A 22,752-nucleotide genomic window follows, 5' to 3' on the forward strand; every position below is an offset into this window, starting at 1 on the left:
AGGAAATTTCAAGAAATCTACCAAGAGGACATGTTAGAGGAGAACCAAAAAAAGTTCACTGGATTTAGTGACATAGATTTAATGCCCAAAAACTCATTCTTCATGATATGGTTTAACATTTATTTTGACTCACTTCCTCTTATAACCTTTATTAAAGAGACTTTTCTCCTCCCATCTTTTCTTTGATAATCTTCCTTTAACACCCCTTATGGATGTTTTCATAATGTTCCCCACAAAATTCTACTGATACTTTGAGTGGAGTTGTGTCAAGTTTGTTATTTTGTTTGAGAAACATGTTTTTACAATGATTAGACTGCTCTTTAAAACACCTGGCACATTTCTCTCTGTGTGTAAATATTCATTTAAATCACCCACATAGGGCAGCCTGGGTGGCTCAGCGGTTTAGCGCTGCCTTCAGGCCAGGGTGTGATCCTGGAGACCCAGGATCGTGTCCCATGTGGGGCTCCCTGCATGGAGCCTGCTTCTCCCTCTGCCTGTGTCTCTGCGTCTCTCTCTCTCTCTCAATCTCTCTCTGTGTCTCTAATGAATAAATAAATAAATAAAATCTTTAAATAAATAAATCACCTACATATTGGGAATCCCTGGGTGGTTCAATGGTTTAGCGCCTGCCTTCAGCCCAGGGCATGGTCCTGGAGTCCCGGGATTGAGTGTCGCATTGGGCCCCCTGTGAGGAACCTGCTTCTCCCTCTGCCTATGTCTCTGCCTCTCTCTCTCTCTGTCTCTCATGAATAAATAAATTCTTTAAAAAAATAAATAAAGATAAATAAAGAAATCATCTACATAAAGTTTGGCAATTTAAAAAATGTTATCACATATCTTCATTAAGTTGAGTCCTGAGTATTATTTTTGTTGTTGCTGCAGTGAATAGGATGTTTTCTCTGCCTCCATTACCACGACAGTGTTTTCAATCTAGAAATGTATTTACTCTATTCCTCATCTTATGGATAAGGAAAAAGGCCCAGAGAAGATAGGTGACTGGGCTACAGTTACAGACTGGTAGAGTTGGGGACGGCAGATGTTGAACATCCGAATTTTATTGTGCTACATTAATAGGAAATGAAGTTGCTTACTCAGTCAAACCTCATTAAAATTAAGAGTCCCTTAAGTATCATTTTCTTTGTCTTTTTTTTTCCTATAGTTTTATTAAGTTTTTTTAATTCCCCTATGGTTAACATACAGTGTTATATTAGTTTCAAGTGTAGAAAATAGTGATTCAACAATTCTACATGTTACTCAGTGCTCATTATAATAAGTATCACTTTCTTTGTATCAGGTTTCAAAGTAGTACTATACATTTTATAGCATATCTCTACTTTTTAGAATTGTCAGTTTGAAATAGTGTCATGACTTAAGGAACTGCCTCTCATCTCCATTCAATTCTCCCTGAAGACCTGATTCCTACCAGACAGGAACTATTTTTTCTTTGAGGTCTAAATAGACCTAACAACCTATTGCAGTGAGTAAATATTTAATGAAGATTGAATATTTCCTCTGTGGTGGATCAATTTACTCTTGTTGATTATCTGAGGAAAGCTTTTTTTTTTAATGTCATGTAGTAGGTTAAGAAATTTGTTTTCCTGGATATTGTTATTAGTTTGGTTTCAGTGATTTAAAAATGCATGTCTCTTAGTATTTTTCAGTCATCTGTTTTTCCTAGTTTATACATGCAATTTGAATTATTATGTTATCTTAAATACAAATCTGAGATTCATTGACCTGGGATCATGCAATGAAGTCATTTGCTGTGAGAGTTGTTTTTTCTTGTATTTGTGGTACTTGGCGCTCCAAAAATGAAAACTATTTGCTAATAAGGTATAAGGATGTTGATGGTGCATTTTTTAACAGCAGAAATATAATTTTTTTTGCTAAATATCTCTAAAACCATAAATAGTTTTTAGTTAACAAAAAATGTGTTTTTCTTGTATTTTTAACTATCAGTATATATTTAATTTTTTAAATTTTCTTAACTGATTTTAGGTTTAAAGAAAATATATTTATATTTGCCTGTACGTCTCTAAATATATGAAGATAGTGACATAGCTTCAAAGTTTTCAACTTGTAAAACTAGAATGACTCTAGTGGAATCATTTAGTGCAAGTTGTTAATGTGGCATTCAGATGGAATTTATCAGAATCAATTAGAAAAACAAACTTCTCGTTTAAATGGCAGGAAAAGGTACATATATATTTCATCCTCTTTCTATGCTAGGAAATATGTGAATATAATTTTGAAATAGAGAATTCATGCCTAGTGACAAATTATCCTTCATTTTTAAGGAATAACTTCATTGTGTTTTGTATTTGATAACTTCTGAAACCAATATTTCAACTTAAATAATGTTTGGTGTTTATTTTACTAGAGGAGAATTGCATGATGACAGTTATAGTACATATTTGATAACAAGCGTAGAATAAATCAGTTAAGTCATAGTGGTCTGATATCTGTTTTTAAGGTCTTCTTGACCGAGGAGTGTGTGACCTGTGAAATCTCTACTTTTTTGGATTTTGTTAAGATATTTTACAATGCAAGGATTTAAATCTAGATGAACATCCCTGTGGGAAGTTGGCTGATGTGGCCCAAGACATTAAGAGTATCAAGGTATAAATTGGAAAAAGTTTAACAAATTCTGATAACAATTAACATATGTAAGAAGAGCGAAGGTAAAATTAGCAAGTTTGTTTTCTTTCCCAATTTATAAAAAGAGAACCTGAATTTTAACCTGGTATTTTCAAAGCTCTGATTACTCAGCAGCATTCCATTTTGTGAAAGCATTGCCAAGAAAATGTATCCAAATCTTGAATTACAGACTACTCTTGCATCTGATTGGAAGGGGCATAGGAGTTGTTTATAAGGTTGCAGATCCCAAACTGCACAAGTGAAGGTTGAGACTTGGGGGAGGGTTTGACTCAGGGAAGGGAAGCTTCGTAGACGTTACAGCTCTGTCCAGAGGCCAAATGGGAGATAAATCACTGCTGGCCACCTCTCTTATTATTGAAATGGTTCAGCCCTGGGGTTTAACTGAAGGACTTACAGGGTTTTGAAGTGCAAATAGGATGGTGAAGGGTAAACCCTTTTAGGGCTTCATTTTGATGGATTTTTTTCCTGTGTGGATTTCTGGCACTGACTGTGATCTGGAAGGGGCCCTTAAAAAAGAAAAGTTTTGTTTTGTTTTTGATCAATCAGGCAATAAGAACTTTCCACAGGGGTGTACTTTTCCTGCATGCATATCGATCCTATTGTGTTTAAAAGTAGGTCATTTAATTGGGCTTTTTTTTGGGGGTGGGGGGAGCCTTCTGCAATGGAACTGTCATTTCAAGGTCATGTCTCTCTTTTTGGTATTCATGCCAAAGTTTGAGAGTGTTGAATGATGTACTTTTGGATCAGTATTTTTGGGGGGGTTACTTAGGATAAGGTTGTGTTAAACAAAAAACAAAATTATTTGGTTAGAAGTCAAGTCCATATTAGAAGAAGTCCTTTTTATATTGAGGAGCAGTCTATAATTAATCTTTTTTTCCATTAGTTATGTAAAATTGTATATATTTATTTGAGTATTTTGTATGCTTTCTGTTTTGCCAGAATTAAAATAAAAAACAAAATTCTGAGATTCTGAAATATTTGTACTACTTTATTTGTACAGATACATAGAAGCATTTAGGGAAATAAAGGATACATTAAAAAATATTTAAAAAACAGATACATGTATTTTTTTTACCCCACAAATAATTCAAACACAGGGAATGAAATAAGCTATCTTTTAAATTTTATATATTTTTGGTAAAATGGGAATGAGAGGAGAATCATTAATGACTTCAAAGAAAAATAATTGTAACTAAGGGCTTTTTGTGCAAATTACAAACGAAAAGTAAAATATTTGTATTAAGGAGATGCTATGGTATGTGCTTATGATTCTTTTTAGAAATAATGGTTGACAGAACTTTTCTTGAGCATTTTGCTCTTTATTTTTGATTTAACAGATATTTATATCATTTGCCCTGTTTCAAAATGATAATGTATTTAGCTGCAGCAGAGATTGCCCTCTGTGTAGCTTGATACCTATTATAAAAAACAGTTGTTAATCTCTGTAATTGACATTGATCACACAATGTTCTTAAGTGACCTTCAAGTCAGTTTTTGTTTTTCTATTCTTCAAAAATTTCCCTTCACTGTATTTATCTAAATCCAGAATTAAATTAAACTTAAATGTCAGAATTTACATTTACCTATTGCTGCATGAAGATTTTAAATAAGATGCTTTAAAAAACGAAAAACAAAACCCTAGATGGCATCAGGAGAGTCCCCTGTATCTTACCAGCGTCCCTGTCATTAGTTTGTTGTTGGGAGATGTTAATATGACCCTTCCTTTGTTAGAAAAGAGATCTGTAGTCCTTCCCAGAATCCTCTTGTTAACTGTCTTTTTTTAACCCAAGTTGGAAGTTGTCTGATGAATGAATGGTGAGCTGTTTTTTTATGAGCTACACATATTGTTGACATTGTGTCACACGTTGCTTTTTAATTTCTAACGTGTTTTTAATTTGCAAAACATGCCTATGCCTCTCACAGCAGTAGAACTGAGTCAGCATTTCTTGAGTCCAGATACTGCTTTATGCAAACAGGACAGGTCAGGCTCATGAATGCTCTATCATAAGCCTTAGCTTTACTGAAACAAGCACGTGAACAAATTTCACTTTGAATATTGTTGAATAAAAGAAGATACTTGAGAAAGGCTTTTTTCCCAAGAACTTCTCTTGCCCCTTGGCAAGTGAATTGCCCCAATATAAAAGCATTGGGAGGGAAAAGTGAGCTGCAGAGTGAAAAGGCAATCCACAAATAATCACTCTTTTCTGCCTTTGATTGTGTCAGATTTTTTTGTGTGTGTGGCAATTGTTTTCTTTTTCGCTTAGAAGAGGTTTATGGTCCAATGTCTGTCAAGTCAGCCCCTGTCTTAAGGTTGCAGTTGTATTTCTCTCTGGAGTTCCTAGAGGTGATGTTATCTTTTGTTCACTCAGCAGTGTGGTGGTTCCTGAGAGCATCTGTCACTTTAGGCATTACAAGATGGATGGGTCTCCAGTGAACTGCTGGTTGAAGCAAATGGTGAAAATAAGAAAAGACAAGGGGTTTCAGGGTCTGCAGAGAGAGAGGACAGACAACAAGGAAATACTGTTAGAAATCAAGAGTAAGCTGAGCAATAGAGAAAGAGAGAGCAAAGATGGATCATATGTCATTTTTTAAACATCTTGGAAATCAGAGTCTTTTGTTGGCTACTGTGATCTGAGGGGCACATCTGCATCATGGTAAACGATTCTGTGCTTTGGATTTGCAAAATGTATTTGGACATTAAAAAAAACGTCTGGGTAAAGTGTTGGGAAATTGCAATGATATACATTGTTTTATGTGAGAATTTTGCTGTTTGAGAATGTCATCTTTTAAAATGTAATGATTTAAAAATTTTCTAGTCTTTAAATTTTTTCTTTATGTTTTCATTTTTCTTTCCTTCCTCCATTTTTTCTTGTATTTGAGCAACTGTAGATATAAAAATGTTAGAAAAGTATTAACCACATAACCAACATCCTTACTGTTTACTTAAGATTTTTTTGACATTTTTGCAGGAGGATTCTGAAAAATCTATGCTCAGGCCATAGGGAGACTGGGGGCGGATTTTAAGTTATTTGAAGTAAACTTCCAGTAAATTTAATGGGCTTTTCAATGAAAGAAAGAGATATGTTATTGATTTGTCAGAACAAGGTGAAAGTTTTGTATTATATTTAGAAATTCATTTTGTTGCCAAAGTCAAAATTTGTAAATTTGGATTGATGCAGAATCGTGCCTATGTAAGAGAAGGAACAGGAAGGAGCTTGGCCAGGGAGTAGGAAAGGAGAAAGAGAGGTGGCAGGATGTGGTTGAAAAAAATGATTTTGTCAAAGTTTCTGGCATTCGTCTATGAAAAAGACCATAGGTTGAAAGGCAAAGAAATTAAGATGATTAGAAGCTTTAAGCCATACAAATGGTAGAGTCTCTTCCTTCTCTATGGGTGTAAATAATAGATGAAAGAGTAAGAGTGACAACAAAGGATCAGGTCGTTTAAGAGAATGTGTGCAGCCTGAATAGGGGTCTGTGGCCCAGGGCCAAAGGTCTTAGCTTTGAGTGTAATTAGAAGAAAATACAAAAATGTCATTACTAGCAGGTGAAGTGTGCAGCACGTGGCCAAAAATTAGCAATTTTAGACTATGAAGCTATTGGAATTGGATTACTGACCTTTTTTAAAAATCATTAAGGTCCTCGTGGAGTCATATAGTTTCATTGGCAGTAATGTGGTTTGACCTTGTTGACCATATGGGGTAATCTTGGGTTTGGATGTAGGTAGCGAGACTCCTGACTTACAAAAAGATGTCTATTTGTGTGTAGGTGGGTGGGAAATACATGAGTTTGAAAATCTGGGTCTTGCTTTTTAAATTGTTCTTTTGCCTGAAGACATTCTTCTGACAGGTAAGATAAAGATTTTTATTTCAAAATCTAAACTGGTTCTTTTTCTGTCTTTCCTCTCAAATTGGCAAAAAAGGACAATAAAATGAAAACTATTTATTTTGATAGCATAAGTTAATATCCCTTTAAATATATTTAGTGCTATAAATATGCATATTGAAATTAATATATTCTTAGGAAAATCCCCTTTTGTTTTCCTTTTAGACGCAGTAACAAAGGAATAAAAACACTTCTAAGTTACATATAAAAATCAGTGACAAATTTTTATTTCATTTGATGTTTTATGACTATATTTCCTATTTTTCCACCCAATAGTTTATATTGACCATAATCTACTTAAAGGAGAGAATAATACGCACACTGTAATTTTCAACCAGTTCTATGTAATTATAATTATTTAGTTTAATTACTCCTAGAAAGAAACTACTCAAAAGGGTAAAAATATAACTCTTTTTCTTTGTACAGTCTCTCTTTCTTGGAGATTATTAAAGCATTAGTTTCAAAAAGTAGCAAAATACTTTTAAGCATTATTAGTTATATCTTAAATTTTTGATAGTTCTTGGAGAAGTAAATTTTGGCTAAGCATCAGAGATTATAAAATTCAAATTCCTTAGAATAAGAAAATTGTTTTTCATTATTTTTATTCCTAAAAATAATAATGGTCTGTGGAGCTGTCAGCATATGGTAACACTTGTCAAAACTACAGACTTAACAGATTTATTCAACTTACATTTAGTAGGGTGTAAGTAGAGGGGAATCTTAAGAACAATAAATTATTTTTGAGTATATATAATTAGGAGTGATTATTTTGGGAATATCTGTATTTGCCAGTTATGATGTTTATGGAGTTATGTAAGACTTTGTAATTCATTTCTAATTGTAACTTTTGTAGAATTGTAACTATTTAAATCATTTTCTTCTGGAATATAATGCATTTGGAAACTAATTCACGCCTTTACATATATACTTTTATCTTTTTTATGTTTTTGCAGGTCCAAAAAAGCTTTAAACAAGTAAAATCTAGACGGCAGGCTCCCTGAAGTGTTGACAGCCCAACTTAATCATGAACGTGATTCAAAAATGTTAATAAATAAACCAAGGTATCGTATGATTATAATATCCCCCCCCCCAATTTTTCAAGATGAGTTTTGTTTTGGGAACTTTTATTTAGAATTTAAATAAAGCTACTATACTTGGTTCTTAAACTGATTAAGCAGATATTTCCATGAACTCCTCTTCCATTTCCTCCGCTCTGTTTTCCTCTCCCCTCCCCCACCTCTCCACCAAAAGGGGGGGAAAAAACCTTATTCAGCAATAAGTTTTTGCTTATTTAGTATTGCTGAATATTTTTTTCTCCTGTCAACAGCCTTCATGTGATATTTCCTGTATAACTAAATGAAGATAATAAGAATCCAGTTTTTAATTCCCTTTTGTTGACTGTGGTTTTTATCTTTCAAGTTGTCTAATAAGGGAGATCTAGATTATTGGCCTCTGCAGAAAACCCCAAACCATATTTATTGACTGTATAAAAATGTTTTATCATATAACACTGAGATGTATGTTTTAAAAGTTTTATGAAAGTTTTTTTTCTATTTTTAGGAGGCTTTTAGTTAAGAAAATACTGCCTTTTTTTTCTCCCTATGTCAAAGAAAATTAAAAGTTTGCTTAGAATGAAGGATGTGGGGATGCTGTTTTAAGGAACTCTCGTTTGTCAGGGCATAGCCCAAGACTGTATCTCTCCTTTCCGATGTTACAACATGTTTGAGTAGCCTGGCATTTCCAAGAGAGGCAGAGGTCTTTTTCTTCCTGCTGAATTCTTTTAAGACCAAAAAGAACAAGAGGGTCATTGCCACTTCAGCAAAGTCCTTGTTTGTGCCTTCGTGACCATGCAGACCCTGGCACCTAGTATTGGCTTAACATTTGGGCCTGGAACATCTGGAAAATGATCAGAGAGGGAGTGGAGGAGACAGAAGAGCGTAGAACCGTTGCGTTTTGTTACACCAGGTGCTAGGAGTTAGCAACATCCCCTGTTTGATATGGGAGGCAAATTCTGTGGCCCTGGAGTTAGGCTCCAACAATTGAAGAGGTCAAAGGACAGCTGAGTGGGGTCAGTGAGACACCATGGGGTGTATTTTGTTACTTAGTAAAAGGAGCAGCCTCCTAAAACCTTAAAGGATTCTCTTGAAAATCTGTGTTGTGAAAAGGTTTTATGAGTCTCATGGCAAAAACTCCTGATTTATCTAAGGAATGCTTGCTTTTGTCTAATGGAAGGATAATCCTTACCAAATGTTGGCAACTACTATAAGAGTCAATATAGGTCTGAAAGAATAGTGAGGGTTTGAAGTGTACTTTGCTTTCCAAAATGTTTATCATTTTAATGTTTGTCTCTCAGTGAAGAATTTTGCGTTATTGAATTACCACTCTTTTCTTTCCTCAGAGCCAAAAGTGGGGGGTAGGGGGAGAGACTGGTAAGGAGTGAGCCTCCATTAATTTAAAGATTATTCTAACGAGCTTTTGACCCACAAACAGGATATTATAAACCTTTAAAAACACCAAAGATTATTAACTCTGAAAAGTTACCTTAGAATTTATTTTAATGTATAAAGGGAATAAATGGCACATGAAATACAAACTACAATGTTTCTAGATTATAGAAGTGCTTTTAAAATTGTAGTTGTATTTTGTAGAAGTATCAGTTGATGAATAGCCATAAGCCTGTGTGCTTAGTGTGTTTCTTGTATATTTTATAGTAGGAAGAAGAAAATGTCAGAGTCAAGAATAGAGAATAAGAAAAGCAAGATTATATAATAAAGAATTTTTCTCTTTGCAGGGAAATGGAAAAGGGTGGGGGTGGAGGGGGGATGGGATCTGCATGTTGTGAGAGCTCTCTTTACCAGAGCCCATGACCTCAAGGTACCACTTCCATGATTATGGATACCTTTGAAAGGTGTTGGCCACTTGGCACATAAGTAAAAGGAACTGTTAGAGGAATTTGGCAATATTTTGATGTTCTAATTTATTCTATCTATGTACAAATACATAGAGAACATAGACATATATTACTATATATACAGTAAGGGGAAAGAAGATGAAATGCTGAATAGTATATAATAGGCTTTGTTAAGCATTTTCTTACTAATTCATAAAGTTACAATGTTTGTGAATTACACTTGTATGTGATTTTTTAAATCTTTTTAAATAAGATTCATTTTAAAGCAAAATAGACATAAATGTAAGGCTCAGCATGCATGCAGTGTGTTTAATGTCTATTTTCTCAAGGTTAAAGTGCCTTTCAACAACTAATTTAGAAACCTAAGTGTAGTGACTGATAATTGCCTAGAGAAAACCCACAGCTGTTTAAGTAGCATTGAAATTGTGGCAAAACTGACAAATACAATTAGCAATGTTAATACGATAAAAAGATGGAAAGACAGGGGCAGATGACAGAGTGGAAAGATGAAGGTAGCAGGAGTAACCAATCCATATAAGAACACAATGTTCAAAAAAAAAAAAAAAAAAAAAAGAACACAATGTTCACAGTTGCTTTGAATTTCCAGCACTTTTTCCTCTATGCTAAGTCTTTTTACTACTCTCTGAATTACCAGCAAAATGGGTGTTTTGCAAGTCAAAAAATTCAGATAAATTTGCTCAGTCCCTAAGTCACATCTAATTTTGAAAGAACATAGCTGTTTGGTGTTCATAGCTAAGGAAAACAATCAGATTTTGCTGCTTCTAAGGCCCAATTTTATCTGTGGTGCTTTCTAAAAGTCAATTTTACATGTACTTCTATTTTACTGTAATTATTGTGAGTGGGAATTTCTTTACCCCACTTTGCACCCTTATAATTCTTATTAGTCATCTAAATACATTACAGAAGAGACCAAAGCAAATCCTGTTTCTGGATCCAGGGACTCAGTATTACCAAAGCAAAACAAAACAAAAACCTGCAGAAGTTTTCAATGTATTACTACTAGTTATTTTATCTGGTTAATGTTTCTAGCCCACTTTTCAAACAGCTTCTTGGAGAAACTAAGTGGGGATTGGAAATAAGAGAAATTAGGTGAATGTTCTATGCAAAAGCTTTAGTCATCTGTGCCCTTCCTATTATACTTTCTAAAGCATCCAATGAAATTTGGAAAATTATTGTGGTATCTTTTGAAATTCTATTCTGCATTTGGCAAATTGGTTTTTTGCTTCTGGTGTTTTATGCAGATTTGAGTAACTGCTGTGATAAATTCCCACAAGTTTGTTCTCTGAAACCGTAGAGACTCTGAACTCTGAGTGTGGCAGGCTTGATGGATGCGGTAAACCACACTTTGGAAGCATTTCTGGTTATTTAATGTTTTCTGTTCTGGATTATTGACTCTTCTCCCTGTTGAAAAATTGGTCTCTGGTGACATGGTAGAGGTCACACATTGCCTATTATTGTTTTGCTTCTTTGATCTTACACAGGGATTGCCTCTGGTAATTATACTAGTTCCAGAGAGTCTTGATGAGATGTGTTTATTTTACAGAAGAATTTCTGGTATTTCAAGGAAGAAAGTAGAGATTTCCAGTAGTAACATGTAACTTTTCATTACAAAGAAAAAATACCATTGTACTTTATCTTTTAATTATGCCCTTTTTAATAATTATTATGAAATTATTTGGCATATTACAGTAATTATTTCCATAACAATTTAAGACATATATCTGTAAGTATATTGGTAAAAAATGATAAATTTTAAAATAAAGTTGCTAGGGCTGAGTTTTTATTTCAGTACCTAAAATACTTTGTGGCTTCAGAAACTGTCAAGAGAGATTCATCCAGATTTAAATGTACAGAACTATTAAAAGTGGTTGGCAAGTTTGTCTTTTAATCTATTTACATTTTCTATTTCTTTTCAGCAAAGAGGATGAATAAAAATTAAATATCACGCTTTTGTTTTGAATGCATGATTAGTTTTGTGCATTTTTGGAACGTGCTTGGGAAGAGATAATATCTCTTCAAATTAGTTTAATGTATAATTAGATAAGACACACAAAAAGCTCAATGTATTCATTGTTATTTTTTTACTCATTCTAGTTTTAAACAAAATATTTCATCTAAGAACTCACAATATAATGAGGGAGTCAATCACTAGACTCAACTGATTATAATCAAGAGCAACAAATGTCAATTTCAAAGAATAAGTGAAATGTAAAAAATGAAAAATGCACAAAAGAGAGAGAAATGTGAATATATGCTTGCTTTTTTATATATATATGCTTGCTTTTTAAGCTTGCTTTTAATTTTGGGTTATAGACTGAACTTGCAAGAACCATGTTTGATTTCCATTATCACACTCATCAGTGAATTTTGTTTTAAAGATTTTTATTTATCTAATAGAGAATGAGCATGAGCAGGGAGGGGGGAGGGGCAAAGAGAGAGAAACAGGCTCCCCACTGAGCAGGGAGCCCAACGTGGGGCTGGATCCCAGGACTCTGGGATCTTGACCTGAGCAGAAGGCAGATGCCTAACCGACTGAGTCACCAGGCACTCCAATGAATATTTTTAATAGAGAAAAGATATGTGAGTGGTAATGCTATATAACAAGTAATTTTCTTTTTTTTCGTGTTTCAAGTTTTTATTTAAATTCTAGTTAGTAACATATAATGTAATACTGGTTTCAGGTGCAGAATTTAGTGATTCATCACTACAAGTAATTTTCTTATACAAAGACTCTGATAACTGTGAGGGACAATAATGATTTGTACATGTGACTGTAAAATCTCTTAATAAATAAATCATATATAGTACCAAATAGCAGTTTTTGGAATTTTTACGTTGATGGCCATTTGTTCCTAGAAAAATGCCCCAGAATCCATTGTAATGCCTAACACATGCAACAGAAGAAGTACATCTTACTTTTCTCTGTATCTTCAATGTAGCACAATGCTAAAAAAACAAAAACAAACAACAATTAAAAAAACCTATTACTACTTTTTTTAAAAAAAGATTTTATTTGCTTTGAGAGAGAGTGTGCATGTGCACACACACATGAGTAGAGGGAGGGGCAGAGGGAAAGGGAGAAAGAGAATCTCAAGCAGACTCTACCCTAAGTGTGGAGCCCAAAATGGGGCTCGTTCCCAGAACCCTGAAATCATGACCTGAGCCGAAATCAAGAGTCGAACACTTAACCAACTGAGGCACCCTGGCACCCCTATTACTACTGTTTTCCACATTTATTCTCTTCCAGATACTTTTCTAAAAATGTTATATATGCATTAAATCTTATGTATTCTCACAAAAATCTATGATATTGGTTGTATTACCTCATTTTACAGTTGAGAGACTTAGTGACTTGCCCAATATCATACGGGTAGTGGTTGTAGGATTTGAATTAAAATCATCTGACTATACAGCCTAGGTGCTTACCCACTTCGATTTTAGGATTTCAATAAATGCTGCCTGGCTGGGTAGATGACTTAAAGTTTGTAGAGTAAGACAACATCTACAGAGTAAAAGGTAACAGAAAACAGACAAGTTACACAAAGTTGTCCTTTTTTAAAAAAGTACTATGTCTGGCACACAGCCTTAAAAACAGAAACCTCAAACCAAAGCCAACTATACACACATACCACAAACAAAATATATCATCTCCATGCTCAACGTTGCTTCCTGACATTTCAACGTCAAATAACATGTCATACTGGGGAAACAGACATGGACTTTTTCATCTGAACTTGAATCCTAGTTTCAAATTCGTAAACCAGATAATCCTGGCTTGTTGCAGAAACTAACTCAGTTACTCTGTCTACCTGTCTTTATTTTGAGTTTGCTTATTCCTTTACTTGTTCCTCCATCCTATAAATGGAAGGTAGCTGTAAGGATTTGACTATATTTAATATGCCCATTGAAATACTTCCTCCGTAGTGTGTGTGCTTCTGGTGTAGTGTGTGTGCTTCTTACTTCATGTGGGGAGGCTCCTGGTGTCTCATTGCTTCACTATCAGTGAAGTTAAGCTTGAGCAGTGGGTTCAGGAGGTGTCAGCTTAATCCCTCTGTTATAAAGTTCTCCCATTTATTATCATTGCCTAAATGAATTTTGCATTAAGGGTTGCAAAGTGGTCATTTTATTATTCTGTCATTCTTTTCACATTTCTTAGCTGATATTCTTCATTAAAAATATTAAAACTCTGAATAACCAGGACTATTTGGTTACTGGAAGTGCTGGAAAAGCAAAATAAAGATTTCCTCTTTCCTTTTCCTTTTAGCAGCATTCAGGAGGATGCTTTGTCTTTTGTTTTTTGTTTGTTTTTTTCCAAGAGGAGCTTTTTCTCCTTCAGTAGCAAAATTAATTTGTGATTTTTTATATTTTAAATATGCTTCACTGCATTGCATTTTTTCTCTTTTATGTTCAATTTCTCTATTCTTTGGCCTGTGGGAATACTTCATATTGAGTCATGTCTTTTGACCTGATCCATTACGCCTTGATAGCTTCTTTGCTCTCTGTTCAAGACTACTCCCATGTATTTCCTGCCCCAGACCTGGAATTGGCCATAATTTCAAGGAGCTTTGATTCTTTTCAGTGGGGAATGGTAGTAAAAATCACAATCAGGGTACTAGGAAGTGCTTATTGTTATTGAATTGTCATTACCTCTCAGACTTTTCAGTAGACAGTGCTTGGAAATACAAATCTGAAATATTTTTTAAATGAATTATTACTTTAAAAATGTATATCCCCATCTATCTTCTCCATAGCCAATCTTGCTGTTAAAACTAGACTAACCTTGAGGTAGTATCTTATATTTTCTTAGCATGTACACAATATTTTTAAAATCAGTATTATTCTCACTCTTTCTTGTCATGAACTGTAGTTATCTTTCTTTTCCCTATATATTTTAACATTAATGTTTATCCTCTCCAGATGGTTGGTATTAAAAGTCAACTTTTAGTGATGCCTGGGATAGGTTGGGTGTCTGATTCTTGATTTTGGCTCAGGTCATGATCTCAGGGTTGTGAGATCAAGCCCCATGTCAGGCTCTGTGCTGGGCATAGAACCCGCTTGGGATTCTCTTTCTCCTCCTTCTGCCGCCTTTCCCCACTCCCTCTCTAAATAAATACATAAATAAATAATAAAAGTCAACTTTTATAAATAGCCCAAGTTCAGTACCTTGAAAATATTTATCCTTGGTCAAAAGAGGAACTTGGGGCGCCTGGGTGGCCCAGGTCATGATTCCGAGGTCCTGGGATCGAGTCCCTTATTGGGCTCCCCACAGAGAGCCTGCTTCTCCCTCTGCCTATGTCTCTGCCTCTCGCTCTGTGTCTCTCATGAATAAATAAATAAATAAAATCTTAAAAAAAAAAAAGGAACTTGTTGAGTGAGATAGTTGGGCCAATGCAAGTATATCCTAACTGGGGGGGAAATAGCTTAGAGTAATTATGGTAGACGGTAGTAGTGGAAATTCCAAATCTTTGTGAGAGGTTCTCAGTGTAAGCACTAGAATGAATTATATTCTCCCTGGAATCTTGAAGCACCAGGAAAGGGTGGAGGGGTGTTCACTTTGGAAAACCAGTTGTTAAGTAATATGCCTCTGTTTTAAACTACTTGTTCAAAAATTTTTTAATTTAAAAAAATAAACTACAAAAAAAATAAAATAAAAAAATAAATAATAAATAAACTACTTGTTCAAGGATAGTCATAGAGTTGGGATTAGTTTGTTTGCTATATGATATTTTCCTTTCCTTTATTATATTATGCTATAATACCGTTTATTACTTTAAAAATTAGAAAAAAGGAAAAAAAGAGTTTATTTTTTAGGAAGGCTTATGCCTAATGAGGGGCTCAAACTCAAGACCCTAAGATCAAGAGTAACATGCTCTACCAACTGAGCCAGCCAGGTGCCCCCCCCAAAAAAGATAGTTTAAAAACAACACAACACAAAAGATAATTTAAAAACAATAGATAAACATTATTAACACATTGTGTGTACTTCACAGCTTTTTTTCTGCTTGTAACAAAGTTATCTTTACAAGAAAAATTGTGTTTATAAAATTTCCAGTAAATTCGTATCATATTATTGTTAGAATTTTTTTACTTCTACATATTTATTTATTTTTTAAAGAATTTATTTATTTTATTTATTTATTCATGAGAGACACAGAGAGAAAGACAGAGACCTAGGCAGAGGGAGAAGCAGGCTCCCTGCAGGGAACCTGATGCAGCACTTGATCCCAGGGCCCCGGGATCACGACCTAGCCAAAGGCAGACAATCAACCACTGAGCCACCTAGGTGCTACTATCTACTTCTATCTATTTAGATTAAGTGGCCTGCTACAGATAGAAGAGGGAAATAGAAATTAAATTGTGTTACTTTTTAAAGTAATAGATTGGGCCATATGCCAAATCTAGTACTTATTTTTAAACTCATATAAGAAGAAAATCAAGGAATATACACTCTCAAGTTCATACTTTCTTTTTATCATTTGAGTTTTAGGAAATTTTCTCTTGTCCCTAAATGGAAATAATAACTTTTTCAGACAGGAGGAAATATTGAAGGAAACTAAGTTATATAAATATTCCTAAAATTTTAGGGAATTGATAAGAATGTTTTTGATTTCTAGATTTGCCACATAATAAAGAAACATGACCGAGTCTTCCAAAGTTGGGAGCAATGGGGAGAAAAAAGGTGTGGACAAGAGAATTATCAAAATCAGGAGACATGTTGCCCACCCATCAGGTGCTTTGTAATCTAAGGGTGGGCCCATGCTTTCTCCCCTAGATGTGTATATTTAGTTATTCTTTGTTAAATAATTTACCCTTTGTTTATATTTCCCTTTCATCTAATATAGTGAGGTTTGGGGTCTTTTTATTGAGAGGAGGGGTGGTTTTATTTTGTTTTGACTTTTTTTTTTTAAGATTTTATTTATTTGTTCATGAGAGACACAGACATAGGCAAAGGAGAGGCAGGCTCCCCGTGGAAAGCCCAATGTGGGACTTGATCCCAGACCCTGGGATCACACCCTGAGCCTAAGCAGGCAGATGTTCAACTGCTGAGCCACCCAGTCATCCCTTGTTTCAACTTTTTAAAACTGTTGCTTTGCTTTGTGCCTATTAACCCCGTATCTTAACCCCTCTTTCAGCTTTGTCTTGCAACCATGACATATACAGGCAAGGACAAATCAGCAAACAAACAAAAATCTTCCTTGGATTGTTTTGGTTTCATTTCCTTTTGTTTTGTTTTGTTTGGCTTAGCAATTTAGTAATATTTTATAAAGTATCCATTTATCCGATTAGGTTATTATTGTAGGTGTTTAAACAGATAAGTGGTCTCGGTGACAAAGATAGCCTAAGAGAGCTGTTGCTGTAGCTAAACTGGTTAGATCCTACTCCTGTCTTTGCCATCTCCTTTTTGTTTCACCTTGTTTCACAGAAGTTAAGTTCCTTAACTTCTCTAGACCTCAGTTCTCTTACAAATGGAGGCAATAGAGTACTTACCTGGCAGTTAGCAAGCTCTCCATGTTACTAGTATTGTAATTGTCCAAAGAAGAACATTTCCTTTCACGTTTCTTGACAATGACAAGGACCACCACCCACCACCACCACCAGTAAAAGTAATAATGATAGCAGCAACTGGTGTCATATCACCTACCTGTTAGATGCCTACCATTGTGATATGTGCTTCATATATAACTTATTAAAGTTAACATTTGAAAAATAAGAATATTCTGAAATCGTATGTAATGGTTTAATCGTAAAAAGTCTTTGGGGAATAACTTAAGGGAAACTTTCTTCCTCTGTCCTGTGTACTTTGTAACTACTATAAGAGTGATTACTGTATTAGTAATACATTAGTAACTACTAACCATGAAACATTTGACAAAAGGGAAATTAAAACATTGCAGGATCAAGAAGTAGTCTCCCTCAAATTGTGTTGCTCCTTTTTTCCTTTTTCCACAATAACAAAAAGGGAGAATTGGGGATAAGCCATGGAACCATTAGCAGGTACCTATTTCCCAGGCTACTCTTTTTCTTACTTCTCCAGTCCCTATTCCTAAAGCCACCAGTGATGGAAGTTGCCTGTTCTACTCCAGCCTTTTTATCTTCCTGTAGAAATGAGAAAAGTCTAGAGCAGAAAGACCCTAAACCATAACTGTGTGGTGGTTTGTACTTGATCCCATTTGCATTTTGGGCAGTTAATTAGCAATGCATGGGGGAGGTTAAGCATCCGACTCTTGATTTTGGCTCAGATCATGAACTCAGGGTAGTGAGATGGAGCCCCATGTCAGGCTCCACACTGCTGAATATAGAGCCTGCTTAAGGTTCTCTCCTACTACCCCTCCCCACCTCCCTCTCTCTCTCTCTCTCTCTCTCTCAAAGAATTAGTGGTGCAGAAAGAGCCCATATTGTGAACCATATCTTTCTTAGAGTTTGCTTTAATGTCACAAGAATGTCTGTTAGTATCTCAGAGGTCTGTAGTCCTTAATGTAAGCCAGATACATAGACTATGCAGGTATATGTAGAAATTGCAAGTTTGCTTTCTTGTTGTATTTCATTCAACAACTGATTCTGAAAATTCTGAAAAGTAGTTCTGTTTTCTGACGTAAAGTTAGATTTATTCACACTGACTTTCACTGGGATGTTATGCCATCTCAGGCTCTGGGGGGTCCTTCAGATTCAGAGGAAAGGAAAGCTGGTAGTCTAGGTGGATAATGCCAACAGTTTCAGTGACGCTAAATATTATAGCATACAATATTAAGAATACATTGCACTAAAAAGGCTTCTTCCTTGAACTCTACCTTTCTTTTTGGTAGCATTGAACTGGAAATTAGGTAGCATTGAACTTGACTAATAAAGGGAAGAACTCCATACTCAGCACTAAAGAAGTCTGAGGTCAGTTTTATAATTCTTCACATGATCATTATATTCTATGATGGTGAAATTTGATCACTCCGTTTTATGTTGATGTAATATTTTTATTCATCACAATATTTATTTGCCCTATACATATTTACATATACATATTTATTATATTGCTCCTTAAGCTATAAATCAGAGATTGAGATTATGTAGTCCTCTATGTACAACTGGACAGTTCTTTATTAAACTTTATTAAACTAAAAAGATCTCTTAGAGAATATGATTTTCAATGATAAAAGGAAGATAACTTGTTGAGGAGGTGATAGTTAAGAAGAGGCAAGATTTCCAGGCATTTGGTGCTCTGGAGAAAGGCTAAAGTTCCACCTTTGACATTATTCCATTGTTTTCCATGGTTAAGAAATCCCATGGTTGACTGCACTGGTAGTTTTTTCCCTTCTGCAAAGAAGAAAGGTGAAATGACTATTGAATTTTGACTTAGATGCATAAACTGGTGATAAAGCATATTTCTCCTGCAACCGCACCCTGTTTGATCACATGTGGGTCTGTTGAAAAATAAATTGCTTTTGAGCTTTAGGAAATTTAAATTGTTTATAGTTGTACTAATGAGGAGTCTTAGAAGCTTGGTATTGCAGGAAAACTTTGACAGACCTGTTGATTTTTCTTCCACTTAAAATTTTGAGTACTGTACATATACTTCTGGCTATGTATTTTTTATAAGAAAGAAACCTAGAAATTGAAAATAAACCTAGTGATTTATTTCTTCTAGTTTTATTGAGATAAAAATGATGTACTGTATAAGTTTTAGGTATACAATATGATGATTTTATATAGGAATATGCTGTAAAATGCTTACTACTGTAATTTCAATTAATAGCCATCACCTCATATAGTTACAAAATTTCTTTTCCTTTTAAAGAGGAACCTACTAATTTAAATCCATGGTGTTTAGTTTCATATTAACTATTTTGAGAAAGGTTTGCCAAAATATAATTCCACCCTTTCCTCCAAATCATAAGAATCTCTAACAAAGCTTTGATAAACTCAGGTCCTCTGATGGAAATCTCTGAATACTACTCACTGCTACCAGGAATCATGTAAACAGCCTTCTTAGCTATACAGAGGCAGCTGAGAGCCCCACCAAAAGCTCCTCTGGAGCTCATGCATATAAGTCTGAGAAACATGACAGTAACTTTGTAGTAGGCATCACCCATACTCTGCTGAGTCATCACCATTAGACCTTGCTTCCTTTACCTGCTGAGCCCAGATGCATGCTCAGGGTCCTTCTCAATCAGTCCTCTAGGGACTTCCTCCAGAGAGTCAAAGTTAGGGTTCCAGATGAAATTTAAATCTGTCCCTCTTCTTGTTAGGGTAAGTGGGGACTAAGATATACTCCAATTGCCTTTCTTTTCTTGTTTTAATTTTTTTAAAGTTTAAAAAAAAAATTTTTTTTTAAAGTTTTATTTATTTAAGTAATCTCTACACCCAACAGGGGGCTTAAACTCACAACCCTGAGATCTAGAGTCAGGCTCTCTTTTGACTGAGCCAGCCAGGTGCCTGTCAAATTGCCTTTCTTGAAATAAGATTTATCCAAGTTGAGCTTGTGCTCTAGGAGTGCAGGATTTATCATCATACAGCTAGATACTGAATTCTGGTTCTGACCTTTACCAGCTGGATGATAGTGGGCAAGTCACTTGGCTTCTCTAAGCAATAGTTTTTCATCTAGGAAATGAGAAGAGGGGGATTCCTGGAATGGCTCAGTAGTTTAGTGCCTGCCTTTGGCCCAGGACATGGTCCTAGGAACCTGGGGTCGAGTCCCACATTGGGCGCCCTGCATGGAGCCTGCTTCTCCCTCTCTCTCTCTCTCTCTCTCTCTCTCTCTCCCTCTCTCTCTCTCTCTCTCTCTGTCTGTCTCTCTCTCATGAATAAATAATAAAATCTTTTAAAAAAAGAAAAAAAGGAAATGAAAAGAGGTCCTACCTACATCAGAATACTAAAGATTAAATAAAATAATTTTTACAAAGTGTTTAGTGTACTGTTTAGCTCAATATCTCAAACTTTTCATCCCAGAATCCCTTTATACCCTTAAAAATTATTGAGTTTTGGGGATCCCTGGGTGGCTCAGCGGTTTCGTGTCTGCCTTTGGCCCAGGGTGCGATCCTGGAGTCCCGGGATCGAGTCCCACATCAGGCTCCCGGCATGGGCCTGCTTCTCCCTCCTCCTGTGTCTCTGCCTCTCTCTCTCTCTATGTCTATCATGAATAAATAAATCTTTAAAAAAAAATTATTGAGTTTTGCTTATGTGGATTATATCTATTAGAAATTAAGACTAAGACATTTTAAAAATATATATTAACTTCAAATTTTAAAATAATAAGCCCATTATATATCAGCATGAATAACATATCTTGTGAAAAAGAACTGTATTTTCCAAAAAAAGTTAGTGAGAAGCATAATCTATCTGCTTCCACATTCAACCTGTTGCAGTATCATACATCATACAACCTCTAGAAAATTCTGAACACATATGAGAGATTGAGAGTCAAAACGACAAATACTATACTAGTAGTAAGTTTGAAAGGAGTTTTGATCTCATGAATCCCAGAACAGGTCTTGGTGACCTCAGACCAAGACCTCACACTTTGAGATTTTTTTTTTTCCCCAGAGAAGCATCTCCCCTCACTGTGCCAGGGTAAGAAGATCTTACTGGAAAGAGAAGTAACTAGATATTTACTCTAAAAGCACTGATAGATTTGGTATAGGGTTATGGTAGCCCACTAGTTTTAAGGAGGAGGTGTGGCCCCATCGTCTCCATATTCAGCTTCACAAATGACAGGTCAATCTTGATTTACTGGTTGGAGAACCGTAAGGCATTTACTACTGTTTGATTCTAAGATATAAGATCCTCTACAGGGTCTTTTTGAAATGGGTTTGGATTATAAAGAAAAGAAGGAAAAGTGATGTAACAGATAACCACCATAAATTGTCTTAAGAAATATAGGTAAAGTTCATGTATGAATCTTAATGATATATGGGCATACTTTGCAGACATAGAGTCCTCTAATTGTATCAATTTTTTCCCTTTCTTCCTCTTTTTCTTTGGGGAGGTGGTGTAGACCATGGGGAATTCATATGCTGGGCAACTGAAATCTGCTCAATTTGAGGAAGCTCTCCACAACTCCATAGAAGCCTCTCTCAGATGTAGTAGTGTGGTACCACGGCCAATTTTTTCCCAGCTGTACTTGGACCCTGACCAGCATCCTTTCTCATCTGCAGGTAAGTTTTTCAATCCCATACATTTCTAGACTCCTTTTAAAAGAAATGGAAATTCCAAGTCTGGGAACCTCTGAAGTAAATTGATTGAATGTTAGACGTTGCTAGTCTCCCTGTCCTCTGATATCTTTCAGAACTATGAATTTTTCTTTTGGTTATTTTTCTATAAGCATCTTTTTATTAAATTAGCTGTGATTTATTTGCTCACCCAGATGTAAAACCCAAAGTGGAGGATCTGGATAAGGATTTGGTACACCGCTATACTCAAAATGGAAGCCTGGATTTTTCTAACAATCTAACAGTTAATGAAATGGAAGATGACGAAGATGATGAAGAAATGTCTGATTCAAATAGCCCACCAATTCCCTATTCACAAAAACCTGCCCCAGAAGGGTCTTGCACTACAGATGGTGGGTTTCTTTTTTTTTTTTTTTTCCCAATCCCTCTTTATTTGGCTAGTTTCCAACATAGCATGTGGTGCTCAAGGCTGGAAACCAGTAATTACAGAAAGGAATGAGGAATGATTATGCTCTCACTGACATTATCTCCTGTGACTTCACAGCAGGTGTCTATAAGAAAGGTATTATCATTCTATCTTCTAGATGAAGAAAGGGAGATTCACAGTAATTGAATGACTTCTCTGAGATGATATGTAGCAAAAGCAAGCCTAGACTCAGATCAGGGCTTTTCCTTCAAGAACGCTACTATTTTAGGAACTTTCTAAGTGTCCTGTCTTCCTACTTCTTTCTGTTCTATCCTCAAAAACAATAATGGATAATCAGATGTTTTATATTTACCCTTTCCATTTATTTTGAACAATCATGAGGTATAGTTTATTTGTAGAAGATAAAATTGTGCATTTTTAAAAGATTTTATTTATTTATTCATGAGAGACAGAGAGAGGCAGAGATACAGGTAGGGGGAAAAGCAGGCTCCATGTAGGGAGCCTGACGTGGGATGGGATCTGGGGTCTCCAGGATCACACCCGGGGCTGAAGGCGGCGCTAAACCACTGAACTACCTGGGCTGCCCTGTACCTTTTATTTAATTGCTCAGTCAAGCTATACTTAATAATTAATAACTAGACATTGAAATTGTGCTTGAAATGTTGTTGGGTTGTCATTGAAAATCCTGTTGTATG

General features: G+C 35.2%; 1 protein-coding gene across 7 annotated transcripts in view; it reads left to right on the forward strand.

Annotated features, from left to right (window-relative positions):
* The window catches only part of GREB1L (GREB1 like retinoic acid receptor coactivator), a 269,481-nt gene that overhangs the window by 112,185 nt on the left and 134,544 nt on the right, over positions 1-22,752 (forward strand). For 5 of the 7 annotated variants that reach the window (XM_077900221.1, XM_077900220.1, XM_077900218.1 and 2 more), the window contains exons 3-5: positions 7,494-7,601; positions 21,447-21,615; positions 21,825-22,022. In XM_077900221.1, coding sequence (XP_077756347.1) covers positions 21,459-21,615; positions 21,825-22,022 — 355 coding nt within the window. In that variant the 5' untranslated portion in view covers positions 7,494-7,601; positions 21,447-21,458. The remainder of the gene's footprint in view (positions 1-7,493; positions 7,602-21,446; positions 21,616-21,824; positions 22,023-22,752) is intronic. The other 2 variants (XM_077900219.1, XM_077900223.1) reach the window with 2 other exon arrangements.

Source organism: Canis aureus, chromosome 6 (assembly GCF_053574225.1).
Source record: "Canis aureus isolate CA01 chromosome 6, VMU_Caureus_v.1.0, whole genome shotgun sequence".
Taxonomy (NCBI): Eukaryota; Metazoa; Chordata; class Mammalia; order Carnivora; family Canidae; genus Canis; species Canis aureus.